The 27,788-nt window shown below is 33.9% G+C and overlaps 3 protein-coding genes and 1 pseudogene across 5 annotated transcripts; 2 read left to right on the forward strand and 2 right to left on the reverse strand.

The window, feature by feature from the left end:
- Positions 1-581: 581 nt before the first annotated feature.
- Positions 582-8,658, reverse strand: LOC114387822 (protein RMD5 homolog). Of its 2 annotated transcripts, XM_028348024.1 has the most exons (3): positions 8,498-8,575; positions 6,365-6,428; positions 582-1,910 (listed from the first exon to the last, which is right to left on the reverse strand). In XM_028348024.1, the coding sequence occupies exon 3, from the start codon at positions 1,885-1,887 to the stop codon at positions 730-732; it is 1,158 nt and encodes a 385-aa protein (XP_028203825.1). In that variant the 5' UTR covers positions 1,888-1,910; positions 6,365-6,428; positions 8,498-8,575; the 3' UTR covers positions 582-729. The 2 variants fall into 2 exon arrangements, with proteins under 2 accessions (XP_028203825.1, XP_028203824.1); XM_028348023.1 differs by lacking the exon at positions 6,365-6,428 and having other exon boundaries at positions 8,498-8,658.
- Positions 8,659-10,028: 1,370 nt separating this feature from the next.
- On the forward strand, positions 10,029-13,451 carry LOC114385774 (peptide methionine sulfoxide reductase B5-like). Its single transcript, XM_028345841.1, has 3 exons — positions 10,029-10,387; positions 11,574-11,730; positions 13,050-13,451. The coding sequence occupies exons 1-3, from the start codon at positions 10,089-10,091 to the stop codon at positions 13,206-13,208; spliced, it is 615 nt and encodes a 204-aa protein (XP_028201642.1). The 5' UTR covers positions 10,029-10,088; the 3' UTR covers positions 13,209-13,451.
- A 1,404-nt stretch (positions 13,452-14,855) lies between these two features.
- LOC114388081 lies at positions 14,856-21,484 on the forward strand (annotated as a pseudogene). Its single transcript, XR_003661451.1, has 12 exons — positions 14,856-14,977; positions 16,221-16,333; positions 16,445-16,516; positions 16,643-16,717; positions 17,352-17,454; positions 17,531-17,593; positions 17,919-18,000; positions 18,075-18,172; positions 18,398-18,474; positions 19,324-19,443; positions 20,113-20,187; positions 21,193-21,484. The product of XR_003661451.1 is annotated as a probable sphingolipid transporter spinster homolog 2 (transcript).
- Positions 21,485-21,942: 458 nt separating this feature from the next.
- Positions 21,943-25,217, reverse strand: LOC114388197 (soluble inorganic pyrophosphatase 6, chloroplastic-like). The gene is made up of 6 exons (XM_028348549.1): positions 24,899-25,217; positions 23,989-24,149; positions 23,486-23,586; positions 23,210-23,391; positions 22,657-22,755; positions 21,943-22,218 (listed from the first exon to the last, which is right to left on the reverse strand). The coding sequence occupies exons 1-6, from the start codon at positions 25,127-25,129 to the stop codon at positions 22,126-22,128; spliced, it is 867 nt and encodes a 288-aa protein (XP_028204350.1). The 5' UTR covers positions 25,130-25,217; the 3' UTR covers positions 21,943-22,125.
- Positions 25,218-27,788: the final 2,571 nt, after the last annotated feature.

A 27,788-nucleotide genomic window follows, 5' to 3' on the forward strand; every position in this document is an offset into this window, starting at 1 on the left:
TATATTACTCCAATTAGTTGCTGCTGCTTTATTTTTTGAAACTTCAATTTGCTTCTTTGTAATTTTGAGACATTCACAATGAATTAGTGTTCATTATCGCTACTCTTTAAGTTTGTCCTGGAGAAGTAATTTCTTTTTATATTTGAGAGATCTTTTAAAAATAATATTTCCTCATAATAGGCTAAAACGAAACAAATTAACCCGCAAAATGGTAAGGACATAACGATTGATCTAAATTCATTTACTGTCAGCTGGGGCTGATGCAGCCTTAAAAAACCATTGCTACTGTATCTGACCGTTCTCTGTGTAACAAAATCCATTGTAATTAACTCACGTTTTGAATGATTCCATGCTAAGAATCATGACTGACCTTAATATAATCCCAGCAGTGGCTGCTGTCGAGCTAATTGCTTAATTTCAAATTAGCAGAGTAAAATCCAATTATCTAAAGACTAATAAGCAAAATATCAAGCGCAATCATACATAGCTGTATGCCATCATACCATAGAAGTTTGGATTTGTAGCAGTGAGATCATGGAAGCACCTGTATAATTCTTCAGACGGAGAAAAAGCAAGAACGGTAGAATGGACAGGATCTTTCAATTTTTATTTACTCGTTGGTCTTATCAGAATGTAAAGATTTTTAAAATATTTATATACAACCAGAAAGCTGTAAATGCTGTATTGCACAAATGAAATGTATGGAAGAGAGAAATACACAAACATCATTCAGAAATACAGCTGTTTGCAGTTTGCAACAGTAGCTTCGGCTGGACAATATGGACACTTGAATGTTCGGGTGCTGTTTTTTGATAGCTTCATAATTGATTGCTTGCAAAGGACATGCAAGCATGGTAGCAGCATTGGAGGATTTTCTTCACTTCCTTGATCCCTACTCACAGGGCAAACAAAAATCGAATGGAACTGAAATTCCTTACCCAATTCAACTGGCACAGGCAACTGCTTCATTTCCTGCCACTCCTGCTTCTTTGCTGCCATTACATTTGCCAGCTTTAACAGTATAGGCAACCCCTCAACTCCTGCTGCAACTGCTACACTCAGTGGGTTCTCATAGGACTGACCCAAGAGAGTGCAGAACTGTCGTGCGAGCTCTTCGGTTGTCATCTCCCAATGAATTGGGGACAACAGCTCAGAATAAGGAGAGCTCTCTAGCCTTCCTGCATACAAGAGGCAACCCATAAGCTTTGGGAACTCACCCTTGTTGAGGGAAGCAAAAGGAGCAAGGTAAGTTCGGGCATATTTTAAGGCATCAGCTCGGGTTCCATTTTGCAGGACCTCTACAAACTGCAGCGTGTGAATCTTAAGCTCAAGATTGGAACCAATCTGGACAAGTTTCTCTCGATTAGCAGACACCCATGTGAGAGCAGGCTGAAGGTTTCTCTCTCTCATAGCTCCAATAATCTGATGCATTTCCAAAAATTGAGATCTAAGTGCAGCTGCATCAGGCTCTCCAGCCTCATTTATGATGCTATCTCCAAGATCAAACAAACCTTGACGGTAAAAGTGGTTTGCAATTATCTGATCGACAATATGAGTATCAAAGTCCACATTTCTGTATGCCTTTGATATATCAGGGTTTAACAATTTTTCAAGGAGTTTTTGATACTTGGTAAGACTTATGTTCAATTCCTTATTAGATCCTTCCAACTGTTGAAGTGATCCGATAGCATTAAGCTTAAACTTAAGTTCTGTGAGAGCAGATTTCTGGTCAACAGGAGATGAGGGGTCATGTGGTGACTGTATTGTTGCCAATGCCTGCTCAATTTCACGCCCCACCTGGTCAACAACTTCTTGAGACTTGGAAGAGGATATTTTTTGCTTCTTGGTTACACGATCAAATGCATCTTTGATGCTACTCAGCTCCATCTTTATACTCAGATCACAAACTCCTACAGAAAATGTTATAAAAAGTTAGTCCAGTTCAGAAAGACACAACAAACTTTTTTTTTCTAGTGTAAAATCTAAGAGCGCAGCATTACACAAGAGGCACTGCACCAGCACAGAGCTATACACTATAGCAACCATTATAGTACCCAATTAACAATTGTTTGTAGTTACAACTTACAAGGCTTTATTAAGAACTACAGCCACAATCAATCCAAGAAGTTGAAACTATTTGCTTATTAGCTGGTTTCTCCACCAGAACTTTACCTTAGCTCAATTGATATTCGAGGGGAACAATAATTTCAAGCTGGTTATAAAACATAAATACAAAGAAAATACACGGAAGGAACCTACAAAAGATGCTGAAGGCCATATTTATTATTCAAAAATCACACAAAGCTCAATGCCATTGCATAGAGTTTGCACTCAGCCAAGTCTCGAAATAAGAATATCAGGGAATCTCAAATTGGATATATCTTTCTCTTCAGTTGTGTAAAAAGGCCTACTTAAACTATGGATCTAAGCTGAAATCTAAGATGATTGTCCATCTTTATTTATAATCCTGAATGAGGAAGCTCTAAGCTAAATGTTGTACAATCATTATCAGAAACACATATGGATGACATCAACCATTTTTTAATAGCTGTTTATTTTGCTATATCTTCCTCAAACAACTTAGAAAATAGAGATTTCATTCATACTGAATAATAAATCCATGGGTGAGCTATATACATGAGAAACCACAGTAGAATAGGAAATGAATTAGAAGTTAAATCCCACTATTTGTGGGATGCCCCAACTGACTAAGGAATAAAATTAATTAATTAAAGGAGACTAATGATAGAACCAACTGGTAAAAGGGTGAGAAAAGTGAAGAATACTCAAGAAACTGAAGAACTTTTATTATCTCAGCCCAGTTACAATTACTGAACAATTGAATACACTTCCTGGGGTTAATTCAAGAGTTACCTTAGCACCTCTCCACACTACCTATTAACACAATGAATGACTACCCTCTTCACCCCTCTTCCTATTTATACACATCATCACCCACTTTACTCACAAACTAACAAGGAGTTACCTAACACATTCTCAAAAAATAGTCTGTGGATCTTTCAAGCATGGGTTCAGACACAGGGTTCATGTTTAGATAGACAGTCATACTTAAGTGAATTTACCAACATGGTGTGGCATGGTTGGTAGATAACCTTGTCTCTAAAGCATGTGGTCATGGGTTTGATCCCTGGCTCATGCGTATAGAAAAAATTTTATAGGGAAAGATCAACTCCTTGGCTTTCGGCCGAGGGATACCTCGGTTCACACCAAAAAATATTCAAGTGAATTTTCAGGGGTATGATTGGACATAAACGTGTAGGAGGCTTTTTAGACAACTTGACAAGTCCAAATCCAGTATAAGTTCTCCTTATCTTCCTATGAATTCCTCTCTCCCCCCCCCCCCCCCCCCCGGAGATAAGCTTAAGAAGTTGAAGACGAGTTTAGTGAAAATAGGCTTCTTTTCATTGGATGTGTTAAATTCAATTTTGAGTTCCAAATTGGGATTTGGAAGTATGAGATTCTGGTGTGAGGTTTACAACGACTTGGGGTCTCTAACTACAACAAGTAACTTTTGTGGAATATGGTTCTCCCATGGTTCTTATCAACTGTATCAGTTTTTTACCATGTTTCTCTGCTACAAACATATGGAGCTAATGTGTGATAATCATTTAACCTTGTCTCTTTTCTAATCTAATCATTCATGAAATGACAAAACATATAGAGGTTGATTGCCATTTCCTGAACAAGAATATCCTTTCGAGCATCATCAAGACTGCCTCCATCTGCTCCAAAGATCAGTTTGCTAACATTTTCATTAAATCTTTATGGGGATCTAGGATAACATATATATGTGCAAGCTGGATGCATAATATATATGTGCTCCAGCATCAGGTGGGGTATAGATATGGAGAAGATATTATTGAAATACTTGGTATAATTAAGGAATATTAACCATTTATGCAATTGGGAAAGGTTAAACTATCACCTCTGTTATTTAACATTGCTGCTGAAGGACTTAATGGCCTAATGACCAATGCTATAGAGAGAAGGTTATATAGGGGATTCTTATCAGGCACAAACAAAGTGAAAATCAGCCTTCTCCAGTATGCAGATGAAACAAGATTCTTTGGGGAGGCAACTATGGAGAATGTTAGAGCAATCAAAGCCATTTTGAGGGCTTTTGAGCTTGCATCGGGCTTAAAAATTAATTTTGCTAAAAGTAGTTGTGGGGCTTTTGGAGTGTCGGATCAGTGGATAAGTGATGCAGCCAATTACCTCCACTGTAGCTTGATGTCCTTTCCTTTCACATATCTTGGCATTCCTATTGGTGCCAATCCGAGAAGATGTCAGACATGGGACCCTATCATTACTAAATGCAAGAGAAAATTAGCGAGATGGAAACAAAGACACTTGTCTTTCGGGGGGAGAGTGACTCTCATAAATTCAGTGTTAACATCCATTCCTATTTATTTTTTTCTCTTTTTTCAGGGTTCCTAAAAAGGTGGTGGACAAGCTAGTGAGACTACAAAGAAATTTCCTATGGGGTGGTGCATCTGAGCAAAACAAAATTTCTTGGATCAGATGGGAAACGGTGTGCTTGCCAAAAGAAAATGGAGGTTTGGGGTTAAAGACATCTGCTCTTTAAATATATCATTGCTGGACAAATGAAAATGGAAGTTATTTCAGAATCAAGGGGAATTGTGGGCCAGGGTACTTGAATCAAAGTATGGTGGTTGGAGGAGGCTAAATGAAGCACCGAGAGCCATTAATGAATCTATATGGTGGAAGGATCTGAAGATTCTATCTCAACATCCACAGCAGGGGCAGCTGTTGAACGGTTCGATATTGTGGAAGGTTGGGTGTGGGGATAAATTTAAATTTTGGGAGGACAATTGAAAAAGGGGAGATAATCAATTATTAGAGAAGTATACTAGGTTATACACCATATCGGCTCAGCAAAATCAATTAATTCAGCATATGGGAGTTTACAAAGACACAGGATGGGAATGGGATCTCAAGTGGCGGAGACCATTGTTCGACAGTGAGATAGATCTGGCGGTTTCATTTATAGAAGAAGTGGAGGGGTTCAGAATTCAGTCTCACATTGGTGACCAGTGGGGGTGGGAGGCAGACCCAAGTGGACAGTATTTGGTTAAGAGTGCATACAGTGTGCTTAGACAACACGTATCAGAGGAGGCCCATGATGAAGAGTTCAAGGAATTATGGAAGCTTAAAGTTCTGTCTAAAGTGGCTGTGTTTGCATGGAGGTTACTCTAGGATAGGCTACCAACTAGAGACAACTTGAGGAGGAAATAGATTGAGTTGCAGGATTATTTGTGTCCCTTTTGCAGAATAATGGAGGAGAGTGTAGGCCACCTGTTCTTTCGCTGCAGCAAAGTACTTCCGGTTTGGTGGGAATCGTTGTCCTGAGTGAATTTGGTGGGTGTCTTCCCACATCACCCAAGACAACATTTTATCCAGCACATGTACCAAACCTATGAAGGAATGACGGCGACTAGATGGAAATGATGGTGGTTAGCATTGACATGGACTATTTGAAAGCACAGAAATAATATAGTTTTCTCCAATAACACTTTCAGCGCAAATAAAATGATGGATGAGGCAGTGTTTTTGCTATGGACTTGGCTGAAATATTTAGAGAAGGATTTCACCACTCATTATAATCAGTGGTCTTCAAATCTTAGATACGGATTTTGCCGTAGTTGACGATAGGAATGTAGGCCAAATATTTGTACTAGTCTCTTTATGCGGTTTACATTCTGGTTTGGATTAACCAATTGGCTGATTTGAACTACAGCAGAATTGTAATCTGAAACTTGTACCTATTAGTACCTCTGGTACTCATTTAATTCATATATATTATTTTGGATGATAAAAAAAAAACTTGGTCCTTATACTTGTTCCCATTTTTAAGTTTTAGTCCCTACACAATTTTTTGTAGAGGTTTATCATTGTCAATTTTTTTTTAGTTTACTCTGTTGTTAGTAATAGGGATCAAAACTTAACTTTTATGCATGTATAGGGACTAAAAATTATAGCTTACTTGTGTAAGGACTAAAACTTTAAATAAGGACAATTATAAGGACCAAAGGAATAGTTTAACTGAAGGAAAATTTTACTATCTTTCTACTTAGATAGATTGATTCTAATCTCTAAATTTATAAGATTGATTCTCTCAATTTGTATAAATATGGTATTGTTATCATGGAATAAACACATTATTCTTTAGCCTCAACTTACAAAATAAAACTTTTGCCCATCTTTTTCCTAACATGTCCATATGTATCCCTCATATCATTTCCATAACATAATGATATTTGTGAACCACCCTTCATAAATATCTACAACTCACTTGACTCGAGTTGAACAAGGAAAAACTTACAGGAAACCACTGTCACTAGTGGACAACAGCAGCTAGCAAGGAAAAAGGAACAAGGGGAAGTGCACTGAAAAACAAATAGATTAGATATTTATATCTAAAATAGCATCAGCAATAGATATAGGTGTGACCGAAATAGTCTCAAGAGAACACTCTAAATGTTTGGACTTTGGACATATATATAAACATCAGATTCAGCCAAAGGATAAGACTATTATTGGCTTATGTAAAAAATGAAGGTTTGTGGTGTTAATTGTAGAGCCAGATATCTGCAAAAGATAATGGATTATTGTAATGAATAAAATATATGAATAAGAGCCTTTTTCCTTGACGATATTTTATCTCTTTTCTTATTTATGGCAATTACCTCATGTCCCTAATTTGCAAATTAATGGGTGGTTTCTCTGACATGTTATATGACGTTATACAAAAGTTACAACCAGAAAACCCAACTTATACCATGATATGTATTCCTACATCATAAATGATAAATGTAAAAAAAGAATAATTGAATTCTTATCCAAGTGAACCAAAGAAATCTGAAACCTCAAACAAATAATCTGAAATCTTCAATTAACTAACAATGACAATAGTCCTTCCTTTTGGATTAATTATTAAGTGGTGGCAAATATATATAGGTGTCTATTTGGTGTTTTGAAGTTGAACATGGAATTGAAGCTTGAAATTGGAATTCTGCCTATTAACTCTAATTCTAATTTTTATGTTTGGTGGTCCTTTTGAAATTCAAATCATAAATTCCAAGACCAGCCCAGGGAATTACAAAATAACTAGCACTAGTCATTTCCAATTCCTAAACAACACCCTAAAATTCTTGATTCTTCATCCCCACACTGTGCAACTGCTCTCTCTCTTTCTATTGCCACCACCACTGCAGCTACCACTAGCTACACTACCACCACCACCATTACAACCACCACTGCCATCCATCCTTACTACAACCCCCCTGTCAGCACTCCCACTGCTGCCAACCACTACCACCACCATTATCATAATTATTTTCAAACTTTAGATCTTATAATTTTTAATTCTAATTCTATGTCTAATTGTTTGCAAAACCCATACACGAGATCTATAAAATTGGAGTTAAAATTATAATTCTAAACTATAATTCCAATTCCATCATCCTAACATACTAATAGTAATAGTACTTAACACCTATTGGTTTAATGTCAAACATCCCCGGAAAACAAAACAACTAAGTTATTTTTCTGCAGGATGTTCCCTACAATTACTTCACAAATTACTAGACAAGCTAAATACAATCAAAATATATCTTTTAGGTAGAATTAATCTTTCCAATTAAACATTATATGTACATTACAATGTTCACAATGACGGACTGAAACTGAAATTTGCAAAGCCCTCAAACCTAAAATCTACTAAGCTAGCTAAATAGTGAATATACAGAGCATAATGAATCGTTCCTACAAGACAGAATCAAACTGGTGAATGTAGATTGCAATGTTCAAAATAACTGAATTTTCAAAGCATCTGCTACAAAACACAATGTTCAAATCTACAATTTACTATGCCAGCTTAATATAGAATATGAAGAATCAACTTTACGACGGATAGTATCAAAATTCGAAATGGTAAATGCAGGTTACAATGTTCAAAGTAACTGAACGTCAAAAAAACAACACAGTTAAAAGAAATAAGTGTATAAAACACTCCGCTGTCAAATATAGAAAGCATAACACAACTCTTCAACGGCAGCAATCAAAATCAACAGAATGAAATCAAGAGGTGTAAGCAGCAAAATAGTACATAACTCACTTTCTTTCTTTTCCATCACAATCCACAAATATTCTTTAAAAAAAAAATTACAGGAAAAAACGTCTCTATTCAAAATTCCACAAGTTAGGAACTGCGAATTCAAAATTGCTAACATCACAGGGAAGGCGGAAGCGAAAAAAACACAAATCAAAAGTCGCATAAACAAAAAAAGAATTAAAATATATATCTCAATTATTTGTCATCGGTTAAGTCGAAGTAACTACGAATCGATGAAATGAAGTAACGGAAGAAAAGAAAATGGAGAAGTTAAAATGACAGAGAGAGCGTGTGGCGTGTTCTGGAAGACAAAATGAAGAGATGTACATGGATTTGTGTTACCTGAGAACCAGTGAGAGAAAGAAAGCGAAAGCGTGTGCGATGTGAGGGAGACGAGACGAAGAAAGGAACTAGGCGTGCGACTAAATCGGGGAGGCCACCAGGCACACGTGCGAAAACCAAAATCCGCTTCTGGACCAAATTTGCCCCTTCTCTTTTATGAATTTACTTTTAGGGGGGTTTTGAAATTGGATTGGATTTGGATCCAGACATACATAATTGTCAATTTGTCGTATATGTTCAGAGTTCAGGGTCTTGACTGGTGAGAGGATTTTATTTTTACTGTGACACTAACGTAACTGAAGCAAAACACTGTAGAGTACTAAGATGGCACGTGGCTGAATTGTGCTGATTAAAAACAAACACGTACTACAACTGCCCCCTCTCTTTAATTAGACTCACACTCAACAAAAAATTGTCCTTTTTCATATCATAATTCATATATGCTTGTTTTGGCTTTTTAAAAAAATACTATATTATTATTACATCGTTTAATATAATAAATAATTAAGTTTTTAATGAAAATATTTGATGTTGAAAAGTATTTATAACCAATTAAATAAATTTGATATTTTTTTTTAAAAGCCAATCCCCTTGGGCAGTTAAGGCCATCTCTAATGGTAATATTATTAGAGTTGCTTAAATCCAAGAAATTCACCACATCTTATATAAGAAATGATTGCTTAGGAAATAAAAATTAATTTATTTACACCTACAAGCATCATCCAGTGCAAAGAAGAGAAAAATGTTGTGCACATGCGGAACCTCTTCAAAGAAACGCTCCATCGGAGAAAAGCACAAGCTTCGTTTCTTGATTATTTACATGGTTACAAGATCCATAAAAAATCAATAAGAAACACAGGTAAAGTCCCATCGCAGGAGATGCCCTTAGCGTTTGCTATAAGAAAAAAAATTTCTTACCTGAAAATTATGATTTCTAAAAATGATTAAATATTTGGTTAATTATAAATATTATCATATAAGTTTTTTTAATATAAAAATAAAAAATATATTTACTATAATATTTAATTATTTATCTCATTAAATAATTTTTAAAAAACAACAGAATATTTACTGTAATTGAAGTTATTTCTTTAACTTAATAAACTATAATTCTCACCTTTCACATGAAAATAGTAAGAAACTTAGAAAAAAAATCCCAAAAAACATTGTTTCTAAAAATAAAAATAAATATGAGAAATTAACATTTTTAATTTAGATTCTCGAGAAATTAATTTTTTATACCAAACATTATAGTTTAAGAAATTAAAAAATATTAAAATATATAAAATTACGTTTATTTATGTTTTTTTTCATGTTTTATTCTAATTTTTATAATAAATGCTTATTTATTTTAATTGGTTGACCGGTGAGAACACTGATGATTAGATTTTTTTTTTTTTTTTACCAAACATATAATATACCTTTGAAATATACAGCCTCTTATATAATTTTAGGAGGCACGTTTTTCTCGACTGAACTTACCTGAGTGAAAAACATCCAATTGGGAATAATAAAAAGAAAAATGTGAATAAAGAGTGATAATGTAAAAGGTGAGGGTGACCCGTGATTCGTGAACACAAACACCATCGCCATGGGCTTCAATATTCTGAGAACCACTTCCATCTCCACTCCTATCTCTTCCTCCAAATCCAAACCCATTTTCTCAACTCTTCTTCGTTCTTCTCCTTCCACCATTTCCCCCCCAAAGTCCGTTACTCCCACCACTCTTTTCGTTTCTGCCACCCCCTTCTTCACTCTCCATCCCAAGCTTGGTTTTCGTGGTGGGATTGTGGCCATGGCCGCACCTGGCTCTCTCCGCAAATCCGAGGAAGAGTGGCGCGCAATTCTCTCCCCTGAACAGTTTCGGATCCTCAGGCAAAAGGGCACCGAGTAACATTCTTACTACTCTTTGCTTTGTTATTAATTAAGCTTGAAGTCAAGCCAAATAATTAATCGGGGCTGGTGGTGGGTAATTGGTGCCGGAATTTCTCTCTAAAGAATTGAGTTAAGTCATGAAAATGGTTTTTCTTTTCACTGGAGAAGAAAATAAGAAGCTTAAATGAATCGAGCTTTTTGCATAAAGTTATAATTAACTTATGTATCTATTTTTTTTTATCAAATTGATTTTACTTTAGTTATGGAGAAACTCATTTTACCTTCTTATTTTACGAGTGTTTTATACAAGCAGGACCTTAGTCATATCAAGGGAAGGTTTTATAATTTATTCACAAATTAGTTTTACTGATATACCATGTAAAATATGTTGCCGAGTAATATTAATGACATGTCTTAAAGGCTACAAACAAACCACTCATAATTGTGGTTAAAGTTCTACATCGTGGTCATGTTGTCATGATCTATGCGGAAAATTGCAGACAGATGTGAGTCATGTGACTTGCGGTTGTGCACCATTTTTTAAAAACATGATTGTGGTCATTACTTATTAGCTTTTGTTATAACTATAGTTAGAGGCTATGTGTAAGTGTAATGTGTTGTCCTAGCTAATTGGGGTGTTTCTTGAAAGAGAGAATAATGAATTGAAAGAGATTAATACTGCATTAAACTGATTGCCTGATACAGTGATTGGTCTTTCTATACCGATAAATCTGACAAAACTCGAGTTAACAAACTTAACTAACAGTAACTGACTTTTAACTACCATTAACCACCCTTGTAATATTAATACAGCCAGGTCAAAGGCTACAATATAATCTTGTCTCAAGTGTGCTGTGCTCGTTAGTTTGTGTACTTGCAGTAGAGACAAGCTGTGTGTTGTCTACATGTTATGGTTCTGTATTGTGAATCACCCTCTCAACATGTGCTGTGGCTAATTTCCCATATGTAATTCTTGGCTCTTTGAATGCTTAGAGATATTCAGAGAAAAACTGAGGGGAGAGAATGATGTTTTGAGTTGACAGGTATGAGTAATTTTGAGTCGGGTTTGAATTTTTGGTGGTTCTGCATTTTCTTAGTGACAAAATCCATGGCGATAGGGTTAGTTTGAAGATGGTAACTAGTTTTATTCAAGATGGAAATTTGTGTTTCTATTGTAAGAAAATGGTTTGGCGTTATGCAGGTTCCCTGGAACAGGAGAGTATGACAAGTTCTATGAAGAGGGAGTTTACAACTGTGCTGGTTGTGGGACTCCACTCTACAGGTCCATAACAAAATTCAATTCTGGTTGTGGCTGGCCAGCCTTCTATGAGGGGATTCCCGGAGCCATAAATCGCAATGTAAGTTCACTTGTTCTTAGTTTTATCTTAATAGTCCTTTTAACAAGTGTCTCTTGTTTAGAACACTATACAAAAAAAAAAAAAGAGAAGTATAGGGTTTAATATAAGACTAAACTTAGATCCAGTATCGTATATATTTTTTTATACCGTTCTCCAATTAAAATTTTGAGTTTTATTTTAGTGACAGATGCTGGATTTTAATGCAATTAGACTTGGCTAAAAAACACATACCCGTGTGTATCCGTCCGAATCCGTCTCGACTTTGATGGGTAATATCCGAGTTGATCGGGTATGAGTTCGGACTCGAGTTTTCCCCAATAACCAAAAGTCGGGTATGGGTACGGTATGAAATTATTAGACCCGTCTCGATCCCGAACCCGTCCCGTCACTTAAAATCTTTAGAATTTTTGCATAATTTAATCAAAAGACAAGTTTTTTTTATTACTAGTTAATTTTATTTTAGAATTTTTACATAATTTAATATTATTTTCTTAACTATTTTTATATACACACGCGCTATAATAAATTTATTGATATATAAGTAGTTAAAAATAAATGTTTAACAATCAATTTATTTTTCTAAAATCAATTTTTTAATATTTTTTTTTAAAAAAGTATTTTTTTTAAAATTTGAATTGTGTATGGGACTGGGTCGAGGATACTTGATACCCAGCGGGAATGAGACAATAAACTACCCAGCGGGAATGAGACAGTAAACTTAAATTCGTCGGATATCGAGTACGGGTATGAGGATATATTGAGAAATCGCGGTAAGGGATTGGGGATCCCGCTCCATTGCCATGTCTAAATGCACTTATTTTTTACACATTATTGAGATGAAACATCATTGGAGAATAGTACTATTAGCACTATGCATTTAATACTTTAATTTTAGGCTTAAATATTTAATAAATGGCCGATTTTTAGTTTAGGTCTCTAATAAACTTTTTTGTTGTATTCGATTTTTGATATATCAAAATTTTTATTTTGATTCCCGATCGTCAATTAAGTGATGAGATGACGCATCATCTGAACCGTTGATTGGAAGATCTATTTACAATGTGTCATATTATCACTTAAATAACAATATGGATTAAAAATAAAAATTTTGATATATCAAGATTTAATACAACGAAATTTTTTATTAAAGACTTAAAACAAAAAATTAATCATTTATTTGAGACCTACCACTTATTTAAATCTTAAATTTTATCTTGGATCCTTTACAAGTATTAGAAGGCACTGGTTGTGTTTTTGTCATTTCTTAAATTGCATCAACTAGTGTATACAAATTTGATAACAGTGTCATGTACCAACAGCCGGATCCTGATGGGATGAGGACAGAAATAACGTGTGCTGCTTGTGGGGGACATCTAGGTCACGTCTTTAAAGGAGAAGGATTTCCAACACCCACTAACGAACGCCATTGTGTCAATAGCATTTCGCTGAAATTTGCGCCAGCCAATTCTTATTCTTAATAAAATTGAGTCTGCTGTTTGGACGTGACTACTTAAGTACCCAACATCGGTAAAAAATTATGCAATGTACTTATATTATGAATGAAGTTAAAAAAAAAATGATGGCTAAATAACAATGTTGATAATTTGTACCTTTATTCCTCTGTTCCCTTTTTCACTTGGTGCTAGATCTACTATGTTCATTTGTGCTTGTGTTCGTACTTGGGTTTATATATGTGATATGTCCAAGTAGATTAAAGGTGATAATGATATTGTGAATACTGAATACGCTCATGAAAATGGAAGTGCCATGACTACCTGCTTCTATTGTGTTCGTACAAATCTCTGGTACGTAATACAAAAGGACAATGATATTTGCACATATTTTTTTTAAACACCTAACTAACACCTATTATTTTACTTTATATGTCTCTTTAGTGACAAAAATTTCTCCTTACAATGTATAGAAACATCTCAATTAAAAGAGAGCTTCTAATTTGTTTGTTTACATTTCAATCCTCCCTACATCACAAACGACATTTTTTTATTATAGAATATTAACTAATATTTTAGTTTGTGTTATTTTATTTAGTTAAATTTTATAATAAATACAGATTTTAAAAAATATAAACTATATTATATTTAAAGTTGATAATCAATACATATTTTTTAATTTATACATTATATTTTAAATTTATAATAAATAATTTCAATTATAATATAAGATTATTTTTAGTTGTTAATAATTTGTTTTAAGAAAAAATATTGAAATATAATTTAAAAATAAATAGATTAAAAGTAATAGATGATTAAGAAGATCAAGTATATAAATAAAGATAAAAAAGAATAGTTTGAAGTGATTAAGAATTTTTTTAGCCAATTATTAAAGTAGCCTTTGAAAGATAGAATATTAAGAATATTCAATTGAAAGAGCATGTAAAGTATATAGTCCATTTAAAAAAAGAAAAGAAGAAGAAGCCATATAGTGTATCCATTATCCAACAATGCACATGACAAATTAATTTTACTACATGAATTGCTATTTTCTCTTTTGGCCCTTTCACTCTTTAAACATAAATTTTGCATTTTCATTCATTTGCTAAATTAAACACGAGAAAAACAAAATCAAAAAGTAAAGGAAGGCAGTGGGTGTGACAAGGAATCCGAATTACAACAAAGTGGCATAAATAATCCATATAGTAGCATAATTATTTCCGAAGAAAGTCAAAAGAATAAAAGGTTTATACTAAACGAGGCAAAGATCCCCGATTCTTTTGAGCGTAGTGCTTACCCCTTTGTCCACCGGAAAATGCAAATTCCAATTTAACGGAAAAAAAAAATTGAAAGAAAGGAAGAATGAGAATCATCAATTTACAGTTTGGTAAAAAAGTAGGAGAGAAAAAACTGACATAGCTTCAGAAGAAGGAAAGAGAAAGACCTCCGGAATTCGGTGAAGTGGAGTTAACTACCATTCAACGGTATTCAATTTTAGTACAAGTTTTCAAAGTACTACAATATTGGTATGGCACAAGATGACCACTCACAAGTAAAACCAAAGCCTTCTCCTCAATTCGTGGAGCCACGAATCTCCACCATGATTCCCACAGCTTCATGGTTTACACCCAAAAGATAAATGTAATGCACCTTTTTTGTTTCCTTTCCCCCTCCATGGGGTGCTGGGTAAGTGAAGGAGAGAAATATTCATTCTTTTTCAATTTTGGTTATTTGGGTGTGGGAAGTAAAGGAACGTGCACTGAGGGTGGTAGCTGCACTTCTGGTTCTGGAATACAGTAAGAACAGTAAGATATACTAAGGATCATTTCCCTCACCTCTCAGCGTTTAATTTTCCATACACTGATTTTAAATTGTTGTGTGTACTCCAATTTTTAGAGGGGGGGATTTGGTGTTGTTTTCCATTTTAAAGCTAGAGATTCTCAGAGTAGGAAAAGGGGAGGGAGAAGCGAAACCAAAAAAAGGGGTCGTGAAGGAGGAGGAGTCCGGGCAGATGGAAAAACCGAAAAGCATTCCTTTTGTTACTCTTTTGTTGGGTCATTAAAGTGGGATGATTCATATTAATTCAATGAATCATAAAAAGGATCCAATAATTATTCCTGATATATGAAACCCCGAAAATCAAGAATAGAGGGTGCTGTCATGGCTTTAAAATGTGGTTTTCCTTAAAAAGTTAATAAGAAAAGAAAGCATTCTGAATTGAAAAAACATTAATGCAAGGTATCCTTAAATTATTGCAATAGAGGAGAATGAAATTGGGGCTCCTTCTTGGTTAACAGTTTTTCTCTTACTGTTATGCATGCTAGCCAAAATGGCAGGAGAAGCATTACCCAACAAGATGTAGAATTCAATTTATAATCTGCAAGATAACTGTTGCTATTGCCTGTACGAGCTGCACCCTGTATTGCATGCCAGGACATTAATACTGTAGTATGCTGAAGTAAATTGTCAGCTATATAGCAGTTTTTGACGATAAATTTTTCTCCTTTTGTGTAGGGGGGATTTTAACTTGAACAATTTTGCAGATGGAGTTTTATCATCTGCTTTTATGGTAAAAACTGTTGTGTTGCGATTAGTTGAAACCTATTCTTACTGTACTTTACTTATCTCAAATATTCAACCCATTAATGCTTCAAAAGATGAATTGTAAATGAAGAATTCTGAAAGCCGAACAGGCTTTTAAACCACTATAGATCCATTGTATTGAATTTCGGATGGTCCTTAATGTGCAATTTAATGTGTAGTTAAGACTATATTCTTGGCTATGACTTTCAAATTTTAAAATCAATAGGATCATGTATCTAAATACTTTGCAGCATAAATTATCACAAAAGTTGGTTTATCAATTTATTCAACCGTTTGTCTGTTAAACTGAAGTTCTTATGTTTGAAAGACATAATAATTGCAAAATGAGAATTTCTATGCTATAATTCCTTGTTCGTGTACCACATGGCTATTGTGATATGTAATTATTATCATTAGTTTGCATATTAATCCTTACACAACTCTTATATTTTGCAGTGTAAATCCATTTAGACTTATAGGTGTTGGATACTTGGATTACCAGTTTGGACTCTTGCAACCCTATGTAGTGGATTTTCTTTTAATTTCTGGTCCATTTCGATCTGTCGCATGTAAGTGGTCTATTTATTTTTCAAGTTATGCAATTTTGGTTGTGCAGTTAAACAGCAGTACAAAATATAATAATTTTCTTATTTTTCATATCCTTTCAACATTCTCTATAGGCTAGTCGGTGTTGGTGAGGCTTCATAAGTCTTGCAGCACCTTTTATTGATGACAATGCCCCAGTTACCCAGGTTTGTTTCTTTCCGAAGGATGATATCCTCAGCATTCTTCTTGGTAGTTGGAATGTCATCTGTCATTATGATTGATTGCTTTTTTCCCCTGGCGGAACCTCTGTCTCACACTGGAGTATGTATCAGAAAACAGCATGGCTTGCAATATTTTACATGCATATACCATCGGGATATGCACTTGGCTATGTCTACGGTTGTTTGGTAAGTCTTCATCTGTTTTTTGTACCATTATTGAATACCAATTGTATCACCTGTAGTTAGTGCCTTAGTGGACATATGTAAGTTTAACGCTGGAGCACATGATATTCTTTCCTTATTTCATTATTCTAGTTTTTATCTGTACAGATTTATTTCCGTGTTATAGCCTATAAATATTAGGATTAGCCTATATGTATGTTTTTTCACCTTATACTCGTTACCAGAAAATTATATTTAGTTCTTAATCTCCTCTTGAAAGTGTTAATTTAAACATAGGATGACAACATGGTTATCTTTCTAAATTTTAAAAATTAATTGAAAAGTAAAATTTGAGTTTAACACTGTAAATAATAAAGCATTTCGAAAAGAGATTTTCTTAAAAGTAGGAAGTGGATTTAAAATTAATTTGAAATAACAATTTTCCCCTTCGCTTTCAATTATTATAGAAACAAAATATTGGTCTTCTAAGAAAAGAAAATATAGGATGACAAGTGACATGTTGCCCCTAAGATACTCACACTACAGAAACAATTAATGTGTATTTTGCTTCTCTCTCTTTTTTTTTTTCTTTTTCTTTTTCTTTTAAAGAAATAAAATAAATTCCGCTCTCTGATTTCATCCTTTCTGTATTTATCAGGTTGGAAGTCATTTGGGTTGGCGTTATGCATTCTGGGTAGAGTCTTTGCTGATGGTTCCATTTGCTATTTCAGGACTTTTTATGAAGCCTCTGCAATTGAGAGGTGTGCATTTGTCTTGCATTGATTTCTTGTAAACCCCTAGTACTGTTTTTCATCTCTAAACTACATGTGGATTCAGGTCTTGTTCCTGCTGATTCAAAAAAGGCACTGACACCTGAGACAGTTGCGTCAGGAGTTCAAGGTATCTAAGAATTATGCATTACCTAAACACAACATCTTCTTTTTCAGAGGGATTGGTTTGCTCCTTTGAGCATTTTATTAATACTGTTCCTTTTTTTATTACTTTTATGCTTATACTGTTTGTTTAGGAGGAATCTTCATCACCCCCAAAGGAAAAAAAATACTCTTTTTAGGAGTGTAGAGTTGGTAGTCTAGTACTCAGTTCTCATGTAGTATATTGCAATCCACTGAAAATTTATGTTTCGGTTTTGTTGCTGGTTAATGGTTTCTAATTCAAAATGTCTCTTTAGTTTAGCCTTAACAAAATTCACTTGTTTGATTCAAAGTTATGGAGGCTTCAAATGGAAGAGATGAGTCACTGTCCTTGAAGGCAGAGCTTAGGGATAAAAGCTCAAATGATCATTCCAAGTGAGAACACTTACTCTGACATCCATCATTTAATGGCTGATATATTAATTCTATCTGACTGATTCTTATTTTAGGTCAAAATCTGCAACCCAAATATTTGAGCAGTTCTTGAGATTTTTGAATGATATGAAAGAACTTTGGCTTGATAAGGTTTATGTTGTCAATGTTCTAGGTACTTCTTTCTCCCACTAACTACAGTATGCATTGATGACCTTTGTATTATTTACCTTATTTTGTTAGTAAATTCATGTCGGAGGCTGCTATATGGATAGTCTATACGGATAGCTTACATCCCTGTGAACTTTCATTTCTTAATATCCTTTATGCATTTTATTTTTAGCAGTCACAATATTTTACTCTGTTTATTTAATTCTGTTAATTGAATGTCTATTTGCAGGTTACATAGCATACAACTTTGTCATAGGTGCTTACTCATACTGGGGGCCCAAAGCTGGCTATAATACATATCACATGGTGAGAATTTGCTTCATCCAATGATCCCTTGTGCATATGATTGTACTATTGTAGTTGTTCCTTCTTTCTTATATATCTTGTTTCTTGCATGGAATTTATTCATTCCTAGTCAGTAAATACACTTTCCATGTAAGATATAATATGCTATTGTAATATTGGAGTTGGATTACTTTGGTAGACTGAAGCAGATTTGATATTTGGAGGAATTACAATTGTATGTGGAATAGCGGGCATTTTAGCTGGAGGCTTTGTTCTGGATTATATGAGTAACACCTTATCAAATGCATAAGGTTGGAATTTAAATTTCCACCTGAGGTACTGACCAGCCTCTTATGAGAGGCATGTGTAACAACAATAAGTTTTGACCATCATGGTAGCAGTTTTGAAATTCTTAAATTGCATGTGACTGGTTGGAAAAAGTGTTTTATAATACTGGTATTCTGGATGGGCATTGTAATATTGAATATATTAACTTAAAGTGTAGCCATGAATGATTTAATTGCACCATATACAATGACTTTTTTCGATCCAACCGTTGAATCAAAACTATATATTACCTAGATTGCTTGTGTCAAAATTTTCAAAATTGAAATAAAATAAGATAATCAAATGGTTCATATTTTTATATATTTTAAAACTATATAATAGGTTAATTTTGATGTACACGAACGGAGTATCAAATAATTTTGGATTAATATAAAACTCTGTAAATATGATTTATATTAAAGGAACTTTTAATCTAATAGTAATTAAAAAGTATTGAATAGTGTAAGGGTGAATTTAATTTACACCAGTGTAATTTGATTTCTCCATGTTCTCTCCTACTAAACATGCTAAATTCTTTTGCAGCTTCTCTCAATGACTACATTTATTGGTGCTGCATTTTGTTTTGGTGCCTTCTTATTCAGAAGCATGTATGGCTTCCTTGCTCTTTTCTCTATTGGTGAACTTCTTGTTTTTGCCACTCAGGTAGTTTCCTTCTATTCAATTAATATCTCTTTATGTTTAATTGCTATATTGAAGTACTATCCTTTTTACATGCTTATCATCTATGAATATTTTAGCAACTCTGATATTGTCAAGTTAAATTCTTGATTAATGATTATGTTTCTAAGTAAAATCACTTCTATGTTTGGGAAATTAGATGAAAATTTGCTCTCTGAGAACTAAGTCATCCTAGGGTTGGTTTGTCTTTTGAATTTTATGCTTGTTTCAGGGGACAATGCTTTTTGTTCTTTTTTTTCCGTATCTATTAGCATGCAGAGTATATCCCTGATTCTTTATATCAATTTGTCTTAATAATTTTATCATGAAACTTGAAAGATAATCATTTAATGGTAGTATGGTACTAGTAACTAGTAACTACTGAGTTTGTACAGCAAGCGTGGATTAGAAAATTCCGGACTTCTCCATTTTCTACATGAGATGAGATGGAATGTGATCATTAGAACTAATCTAAATTGTTGTTCCTTGGAAACCATTTCTGTAACCTGATCGGAAGTTGGAAGTTTTGCACTAAATGTTTGCTTGCAATTTTCTTTTCGGGTCCTGTGAATTATGTATGTTTACGTTGTGTTATACCAAGTTTGAGGCCTCTATCTATGGCTATGTCTGCTGTTGCTATTCATATATTTGTAGATGTACCTTCCTCGCCTCTTGTTGGAGTTCTCCAGGTCAGCCTTTATAGTTTTATTTGACAAGTTCATTAACATGGTGAGTCAATGTCTTGGCAATTCTTTTGCTAACGGTTACTTGTATTGGCATTGCTGAACACTTCATGTTCGTCTTTACTTTTAAGTTGTTAGTTTGAGTAACCTAGGTGGGAATTGTGACTTTTCCACACATGATGCCTGAGTTCGTGAGAAAATAATGCAAACTCAGGTGCATAAATTTGCTTGTTATCAAAAGTAACAAAAACTCGGTTTTAAGCCAAATGCTTATCATAAGAAATAATGCATTTACTGGAAACTGACAAAGTTAAAACTACTTTTTTTAAGGCCTTGGGGATGAGATGTGTTAGTAGTATATTCAGGGAGGTTTTAATACATCCAAAATGTCATATGCCTAACATAGTTTACATTAATTGGTAGCCATCATAAATTTTAAGAACATGGCTTAAAATTTATCCCCAAAGTTCTACTGTTCTCATTCAAATAACAGCACTAGTGTTGTGTCCATTACTTACCAGAGGGAGGTGGAGACTGAGAAAATTACAGGTCACAGAATGTATTATGTGATATACAAGATTCTAATGGTTCATACATAATGATAACGCAGGATAACATTAACAACTGGAGAACGACAGCATTTATTCTAACATCAATATTGTTTCTAGCAGCTGGAATATGTTTTATTGGGTCATCATGGAAATTTCTTGTTGATTTACTACAAAGAAGGAATCCTCGTTTGTAATTCTGTTCACATATACTTTTTGTCAGAGCAAGAATATTTAATACTGAGAAGTGGCACTACAGGACATAAATAAAATAAAGCACCCTTTAAATCATGTCCAACCCAACTTAAAGATTAAAACAAAAGCAAATTATACCTGTGATGGATGTTACTCGGCTACATGAAAATTAGCTTGTCTACTATCTAGTTATCTTCAAGATGTAGTATTGAATTTCTATAATCATAATCAAATCATAAATGTCTAATTCTCAGAAACGTTTGAGAAGTTTTTTGAACATGTGTCGTGATTCTTGTATATTATGTCAGGAATATTTTTGCATAGTGTGGATAGATTTGATGAAGACAGTGAACATCAAGTATCAAACGTTGAAAGGTCAAACACCATGCCGTTGCTTCAAGAGAAGACTGGAGAAACATCAGCATCTCCTGCTCAATCCCAATAATGAGTTTCTTTTAATGGCTGACCAAACACAGTATTTCAGTGATAACCACTATGATGTAAATAACTTTTTTTTGTACATCCAATGTGTACAAGTATGTATTTGCTTTTGGTTAATGGAGATTATTTAGCAAGAGTATATTTCAGTTTTATGCTTCATCATCTTGTGCTTAACGTATTTGTACTTTTATTTTTGGAATAAAATTGCTAGCAGCTATCCTTCAAACCTTTCGCTAAACCCTCTTCATTTATACATGGTCTCTGGTGATTTAAGAATAAAGTCTGAACATTTTGACTGTATAGATCGTTTGCTATACTCAGTAGTTTCCTGTTGTTGGAAATTGTCATTGCGAACTTCTGAAAAAGGTTCATTGGGGAAGAAAAATGAATGTGACTTATGTAACAATCATAAGAAATTACCATGCTCAATAGTTTATCATTCAATTCTCTTTCTGCTTTATCCCCCAAAACCAAGAATGCCAATAGTTTTAACTTATTGCCGCTTGAATCCTGCAAGAGTATAGTTTTATTCTTTACTTAATTAGTCTATTCCCATTCCTATTCGAGAACCATCTGGAGTTACTTCAATAGAAAGAAATCTGAAAAAAGACAACAAATGTTAGAATACATAAGCAAGATGGATTTATTGAACTAATGCCTGGCCAAATGGACATTGATGTCAAAGTTATAACCGGGAAGCTCAACAGAAAATTTTGCTACTTCATAAATAGAATTGTAGAAAATACTAGCAATGGCATGAACAATAGAGACCACCCCCACCCCCCACCCCCAATACATCTCTACACAAGTGACAACTCTCCTGCAGGAATTGATCTCTTGATAAGTTTATTCCAGGACTCATTGGTCTCTTTGATGACCTTAAGCGCATAATCCTGTTCACCAAATACAAGTTTTAAGAGTTAAGAGTTGAGAATCAGCTTAGACAAATTGAAGGCATGACCAGAACACACTAACACCAATAATGGTAACACAGCATAAGATTAGCAAATTGCTTTTATCATTTTCATTATTAATTTATGGAAATTTTCAGCCAAGTTCAAGAATCTAATTCTGCAATCATACACAGAAGAATATGTTATATCACTTGTAATCCTAAAATAGTCTCCTATTCCCCTGACACCTACAGTAATCAAGGCAACCAACTTATTCAAGAAAAAATGCAGCCCAGAACACACTATACTCAGTAACCTTAACAACCAACAAACCATTTAAAAGAACATGTAAACTGCTAAACTCTGTCATGAAGTACACAAACTGAGTAAAGAATTCCGGATGATACTTGATTCAAGAGATTCATGCAGTAAAAATACCTTATCTGCTGCCTTGTTGCCAAGTCCAAATTTATTAGCAGGCTTTCCATCAGGTATCTTGTAGTCTCTAAACCAGTCCCTAATTGCAGTTAGAGTTCCCTGAAGACAACCAAAGATTATGTAACACACAAAAGTTGTTGATCATGACACCAATTGAGCATCTAGCACAATTAAAAATCTTGGTGAAAGCAGCTTCAAATAGATTGCTCAAGAGAAAGAGAAACGCATGATAACTTGTCCTTCTATTCAGATCAAGGAGAAGGGGGTGGTCAGAAGAACTTTCACGAAACTTAATTGGATTTATCTTCTCATATAAGCACTTTAGCTGAAAATCCCTAATATCTACTGTACAACCAGTACTATTTGAATTGAATCAGTAGTCTTCTTAGTAAATTTTGCAGTGACAGTAAATAAGCTGACTGCCCTAAACAGGCATTAGCTATCAAAGACTTCAAAAATCACCCTAGCTGCTCAACATAATCAAAAACTAATAAATGAACAAGAACGGATTTAGGAAATAAATTATCAGCTAGTAAGGTGATAGAGAGCTTACTGGAAAATGCTTCTCAACATCATCAACATCATTCACAAATGGTGCCTTCGGATCATCTAACGAAATTGCAACTATTTTCCAATCAAGTTCTCCTTCATCAATCATGGCTAATGCACCCAAGGGTTTGACCTTGAGAACCTCACCTATTTTCCTCTGTCTTTCACCAATCTCAACAACATCAACTACAGATTAACAATAATTTTAGACATGTTTGTTGCATTCTTAAGATAACATTATGGAAAAGATGGGAGTCTACAACCATTATTAATGGAATACCTGGATCGTTATCTCCCAATGCTCCTTCAACTTCAGAGTTCGCAAAAGATGGATCTTCCCATGTTTGTGGAAGTAAGCCATAGTTCCAATGTATATTATAGCTGGAGAACAAGCATAAGATATGTTTCAAAATAGGCTAAATATGGAACTAAATCAATCTAGCTACATCAACCAAACCAAAAGAAAGGGAAAAAGCCAAAGAACTGATGAATGAGATGTGCAAGATACTTCAATTGTTATAGGTAAAATAATATGAAGATGGCATCGAGGAAGGAAGGGTATAATCATCAAAGGTCCCTGCTCCCAGATAGATTTATGTTATAAATAGACAACGGCGAAGAAGACATAACACAGGACATTTATATCAACAGTGTGCCATCAATAAAATAATGTAATTAGAAGAAAAAAAATGTTAAAAGTGAACTGCCAAAGATAAATAATGTAATTGAGAAAAAAAGAAAGAAAGGAACAGTATCAGTATGAGATTTGAAGTTGTATCTCACGGATAATATCGGAGCTTCCCTTTTTTTGTATCCTGTTTTATGGGAGTGAAAGACTCATCAGTGGCAACCTCCATCTTTGCACTGGATTCTTTAGGAATCTCAACAATGAAGTTATAGATATCATCACCTAACCGCAAGGGAATATCATGCCAGGGAGAAACCTACATGTTGTGCAAATTACTTTCATTAGTTACAAATATACAGGATCTTATTCGTAACAGGAAGCCCACATAGCAGGAAACTCACTCATTGAACATTACTTTTATTTTTCCTTGTTGAAAAGGCCAATATCTCAATGTAAACTGAGTCTTACTACATAACTGCACAGTAATTAGCTTCCAACATATTAAGCAAATCTAATTCCTGACTCCCCAGAAAACATTGTAACATGCAGAAAGTAACAGCTCACTCAGCACCTGCCCTACATTCCTTTCATAAAAGCAGAAGAAATGTATAACAAAAAAGGGAAAGCACACACAAAGAGGAAACGAAACAGAATATTTCACAATCACCTTTTGAAGTATAACAAATATTCAAAATTAGTTAACATCAGCCTGAACTCTATCTATACCAACTTAGCAAGCTATTGATGCATCAAAGAAAACACAACGATTACACCATAGTACATTACTCTATTTAACACTTCCATCAAACAAATAACAAGCAAACACAGAGGAACTGAAAATCATTACATTTCAATTCCACATTTACATTAATCAAATACAGAGGCCACACACACCATTCTCTTTCCACAGCAATGATACAAAAAGGAAGAAACTTAGAAGACCCAAAATCGCATTTTTCTAGTTGAAAGCAAAACCCCCCAAAAAAAAACCAAAATTTCAATGCCCCTTTAATAACAAATTAGAAAAACAAAACTGGCCCAATAAAAGTAAAACAAAAAGGGTACCTTCTTGCCAGATTTGTCAACAAAGAAAACTCTATAATCGAGGGTTTCGGGTTGGCCTTCTTCTTTGACGACAACCTGGGGATTGTAGATGGCTCTACAGGTGTAAGACCTCCTAGTACGACAAAATTTGAGGTTGTTGAGGGAAAGAGCAGTGCCACCCACAAAGGGTTTCTTTGCAAGCAGAGAGCATGTGGAGTTGCTGGCTATAGTTATTGCTCTGGTGGCCGCCATGGATGATACTCTCTGCCTTCCCTGTGTGTCAAGAAGAGACTCTGTTTGCTGATAGGCTTCTCGCACTTTGTGGCAGTGTCTCTCTCTGTGTGTTGGGCTTTTATTTTTTTTTCTCTTTTTTATTTTTTTTTCTGGTTCAAATTTTGTTATTGGATGCCCATTTACAAATTGCTCAATACCACGTTTGGGTTCAAGCGCGTGAGGGACACTGTACTGAAAAAGGTAATATACGCTTATGTAAGTTGGAATCTGACCTACATTATTGGCTTCATCCATAGTCTAGACTTTTTCGATCATGCATAATTAATTAATTAATTATTAGCTATATCCACAAAGCTTTTGAAATATATATATATATATATATATATATATATATATATATATATATAATGCTACTATTAGAAAGAAAAGAAATGCACTTCATCATTCTCTCTCTAATTTTATATGTTTGTACTCTCTCATTTATTTTGATAAGTCATGAAAATAAAAAAATATATATCTTCTTATTTTTATGTATTTGAAGTCATTATTTATTTTTTTTCACTTTTCTTATGTGCTTATTATTTTATTTACATATTAATTTTAAAGTTTATTTTTATTTTTTCTCCAATAAAGATAATAATTTTTGTTGTTGTTTATCTCATGTTTCATCTCTCATTTCATATATATATATATATATATATATATATATATATATATATATATATATAATTAATGTTATAAGGATTACTGTTTGACCCTTGTCAACAAGACATGATTTTAGTTTTTAATAATACCAATTTGATGTGTTGAAAATAATCTTTATTCTTTCCATTTGTCGTACCATATATTTTTTAAATAAAAATTTTAATCGATAGTATGCAAATATAAACTATAAGAATTAATAGAGACGTTAACTCATTTCCATATAGAAAAAATCATGTAGAAGTGTGTAAGAATTTTGAAGTTTGTATTATAAATTTAAGCCACAACTTTTTAATATGAAGACATCTTCTCTTACAAAAAATATTTTTAGATTTTTTTTTTAATTTAAAGCTTAACAAAAGAAACTTATTAGAATTTTTAGGTATTGTTTATTTTTCTTTTTGTGGCATTTACGTAATATGTCATGCATTAATTTTCCTTATTATTATAAACGTTTAGCTTTAATAGCAATTCATTACCGTTTTTAAACATATTAGTTACTTATGATTTTCCGTTAAATATCTTTAATATATCAATTTTATTGCACTTTACTGAAAATAATATGACGGTTTTCTAGCTTTCAATGCACTGAAAACACTCGGGTTGCTACACAGTTCATCAGTTCGTGTTTTAATTTTCAGCATGCAACTGCAACAAATATCATATAGTTATGCATACAGCGCGGAACAAAAGGGATATATTTCTTTATCTTTTTCTAAGAGCTCATCCTGCACTGCTGTACATATGGGATGAGTTGCATCATTTATTTGAACATATATAAGCACCAACCTTGCTATCGGAGAAATATGGATCCATCATTTGCAAGCAAGACATTTAGACATTGTTAGAAAACAAATTAATTATAGTTTAATGTGATGGAAACAAATAGATAAAACATATACGGGCAAAAGGGTTATAGCTTATAAATAAAGTATTTTTAAACAGCTACAACCCACCAGTTCATTATCCTTCACTGTTAAAGGGGGGGTTGAAGCCCAAATTCGAAAGAAAAAAAAGGTCCAACAAGAAAACAGAGAGAGAATATTTAGAAAAAGACTCAAACCTTTATAAATCTCACGAAAGAAACACACTCAGACAATAAACCTCTAAGATCCAAACTCGAATTACAAGTTCACACAGATAAAGGTTAAAGACAGGTTTTATGTAATTGGATCAAGCTAGCTAGTTGGAGTTAAGGGCAAATGTTAGAGAAGAGAACATGTCCCACATTAATTAATGAGCGCAAAGAGCCACGAATCCAATTATCAAGCCCTTCTTAGATAATTAAACAAGTCACTCAATCTCTCTTCCCACTTTTGGACATGACGGCCTGCACACAAATTTTAAGGATGTTTATTGCATTTTTGGTGATGGATGCTATTTTTTAGGTTGCTTCTTCAACCATGACAAAAATACGGGCTCTTCCATTGTGATTACTTAACCGTACTCTGTGCGCAATTCGAATCATTTAAGTTTCTTGGCAGAAAATACGTTATGTTCATTTTATAAGATTGCAACTTATACTGGCAGGCGCAGGGTGTTTATTATCCAAAGGTCCAGAACTCCATATAACACAAGAATTGCATGCTTGTCTTTCTCTGAAAACAATCATGAAACTTACGGAGAAGATTGAAATCCATTAATATCTTTTAAACGTACATAACGTCCAAGCATTCATTACACACATATGGATTCAATTTCTCTCATTAGTTCAAAAGCAATACGGACATTAACAAGAATTTTCATGTTAGTAATGCATATAACTCTAGATCAACATATCATTACAAATATTTACCATTGAACCAAGCACAGGAATTGATTCAAGAGTATTAATAGAGTATAACAGCAATGCATATAACTCGATATCTAGTTTTATTGAAATATTTTCTATTTCTACCTTGCTTTCACTCTCTCGAGGTTCATGCATAAAGTTAAGCTTTCTAATACTAATAGGACAACATATAAGGCTAGGAAG

The sequence above is a fragment of the Glycine soja genome, chromosome 15 (genome assembly GCF_004193775.1).
Source record: "Glycine soja cultivar W05 chromosome 15, ASM419377v2, whole genome shotgun sequence".
NCBI lineage: Eukaryota > Viridiplantae > Streptophyta > Magnoliopsida > Fabales > Fabaceae > Glycine > Glycine soja.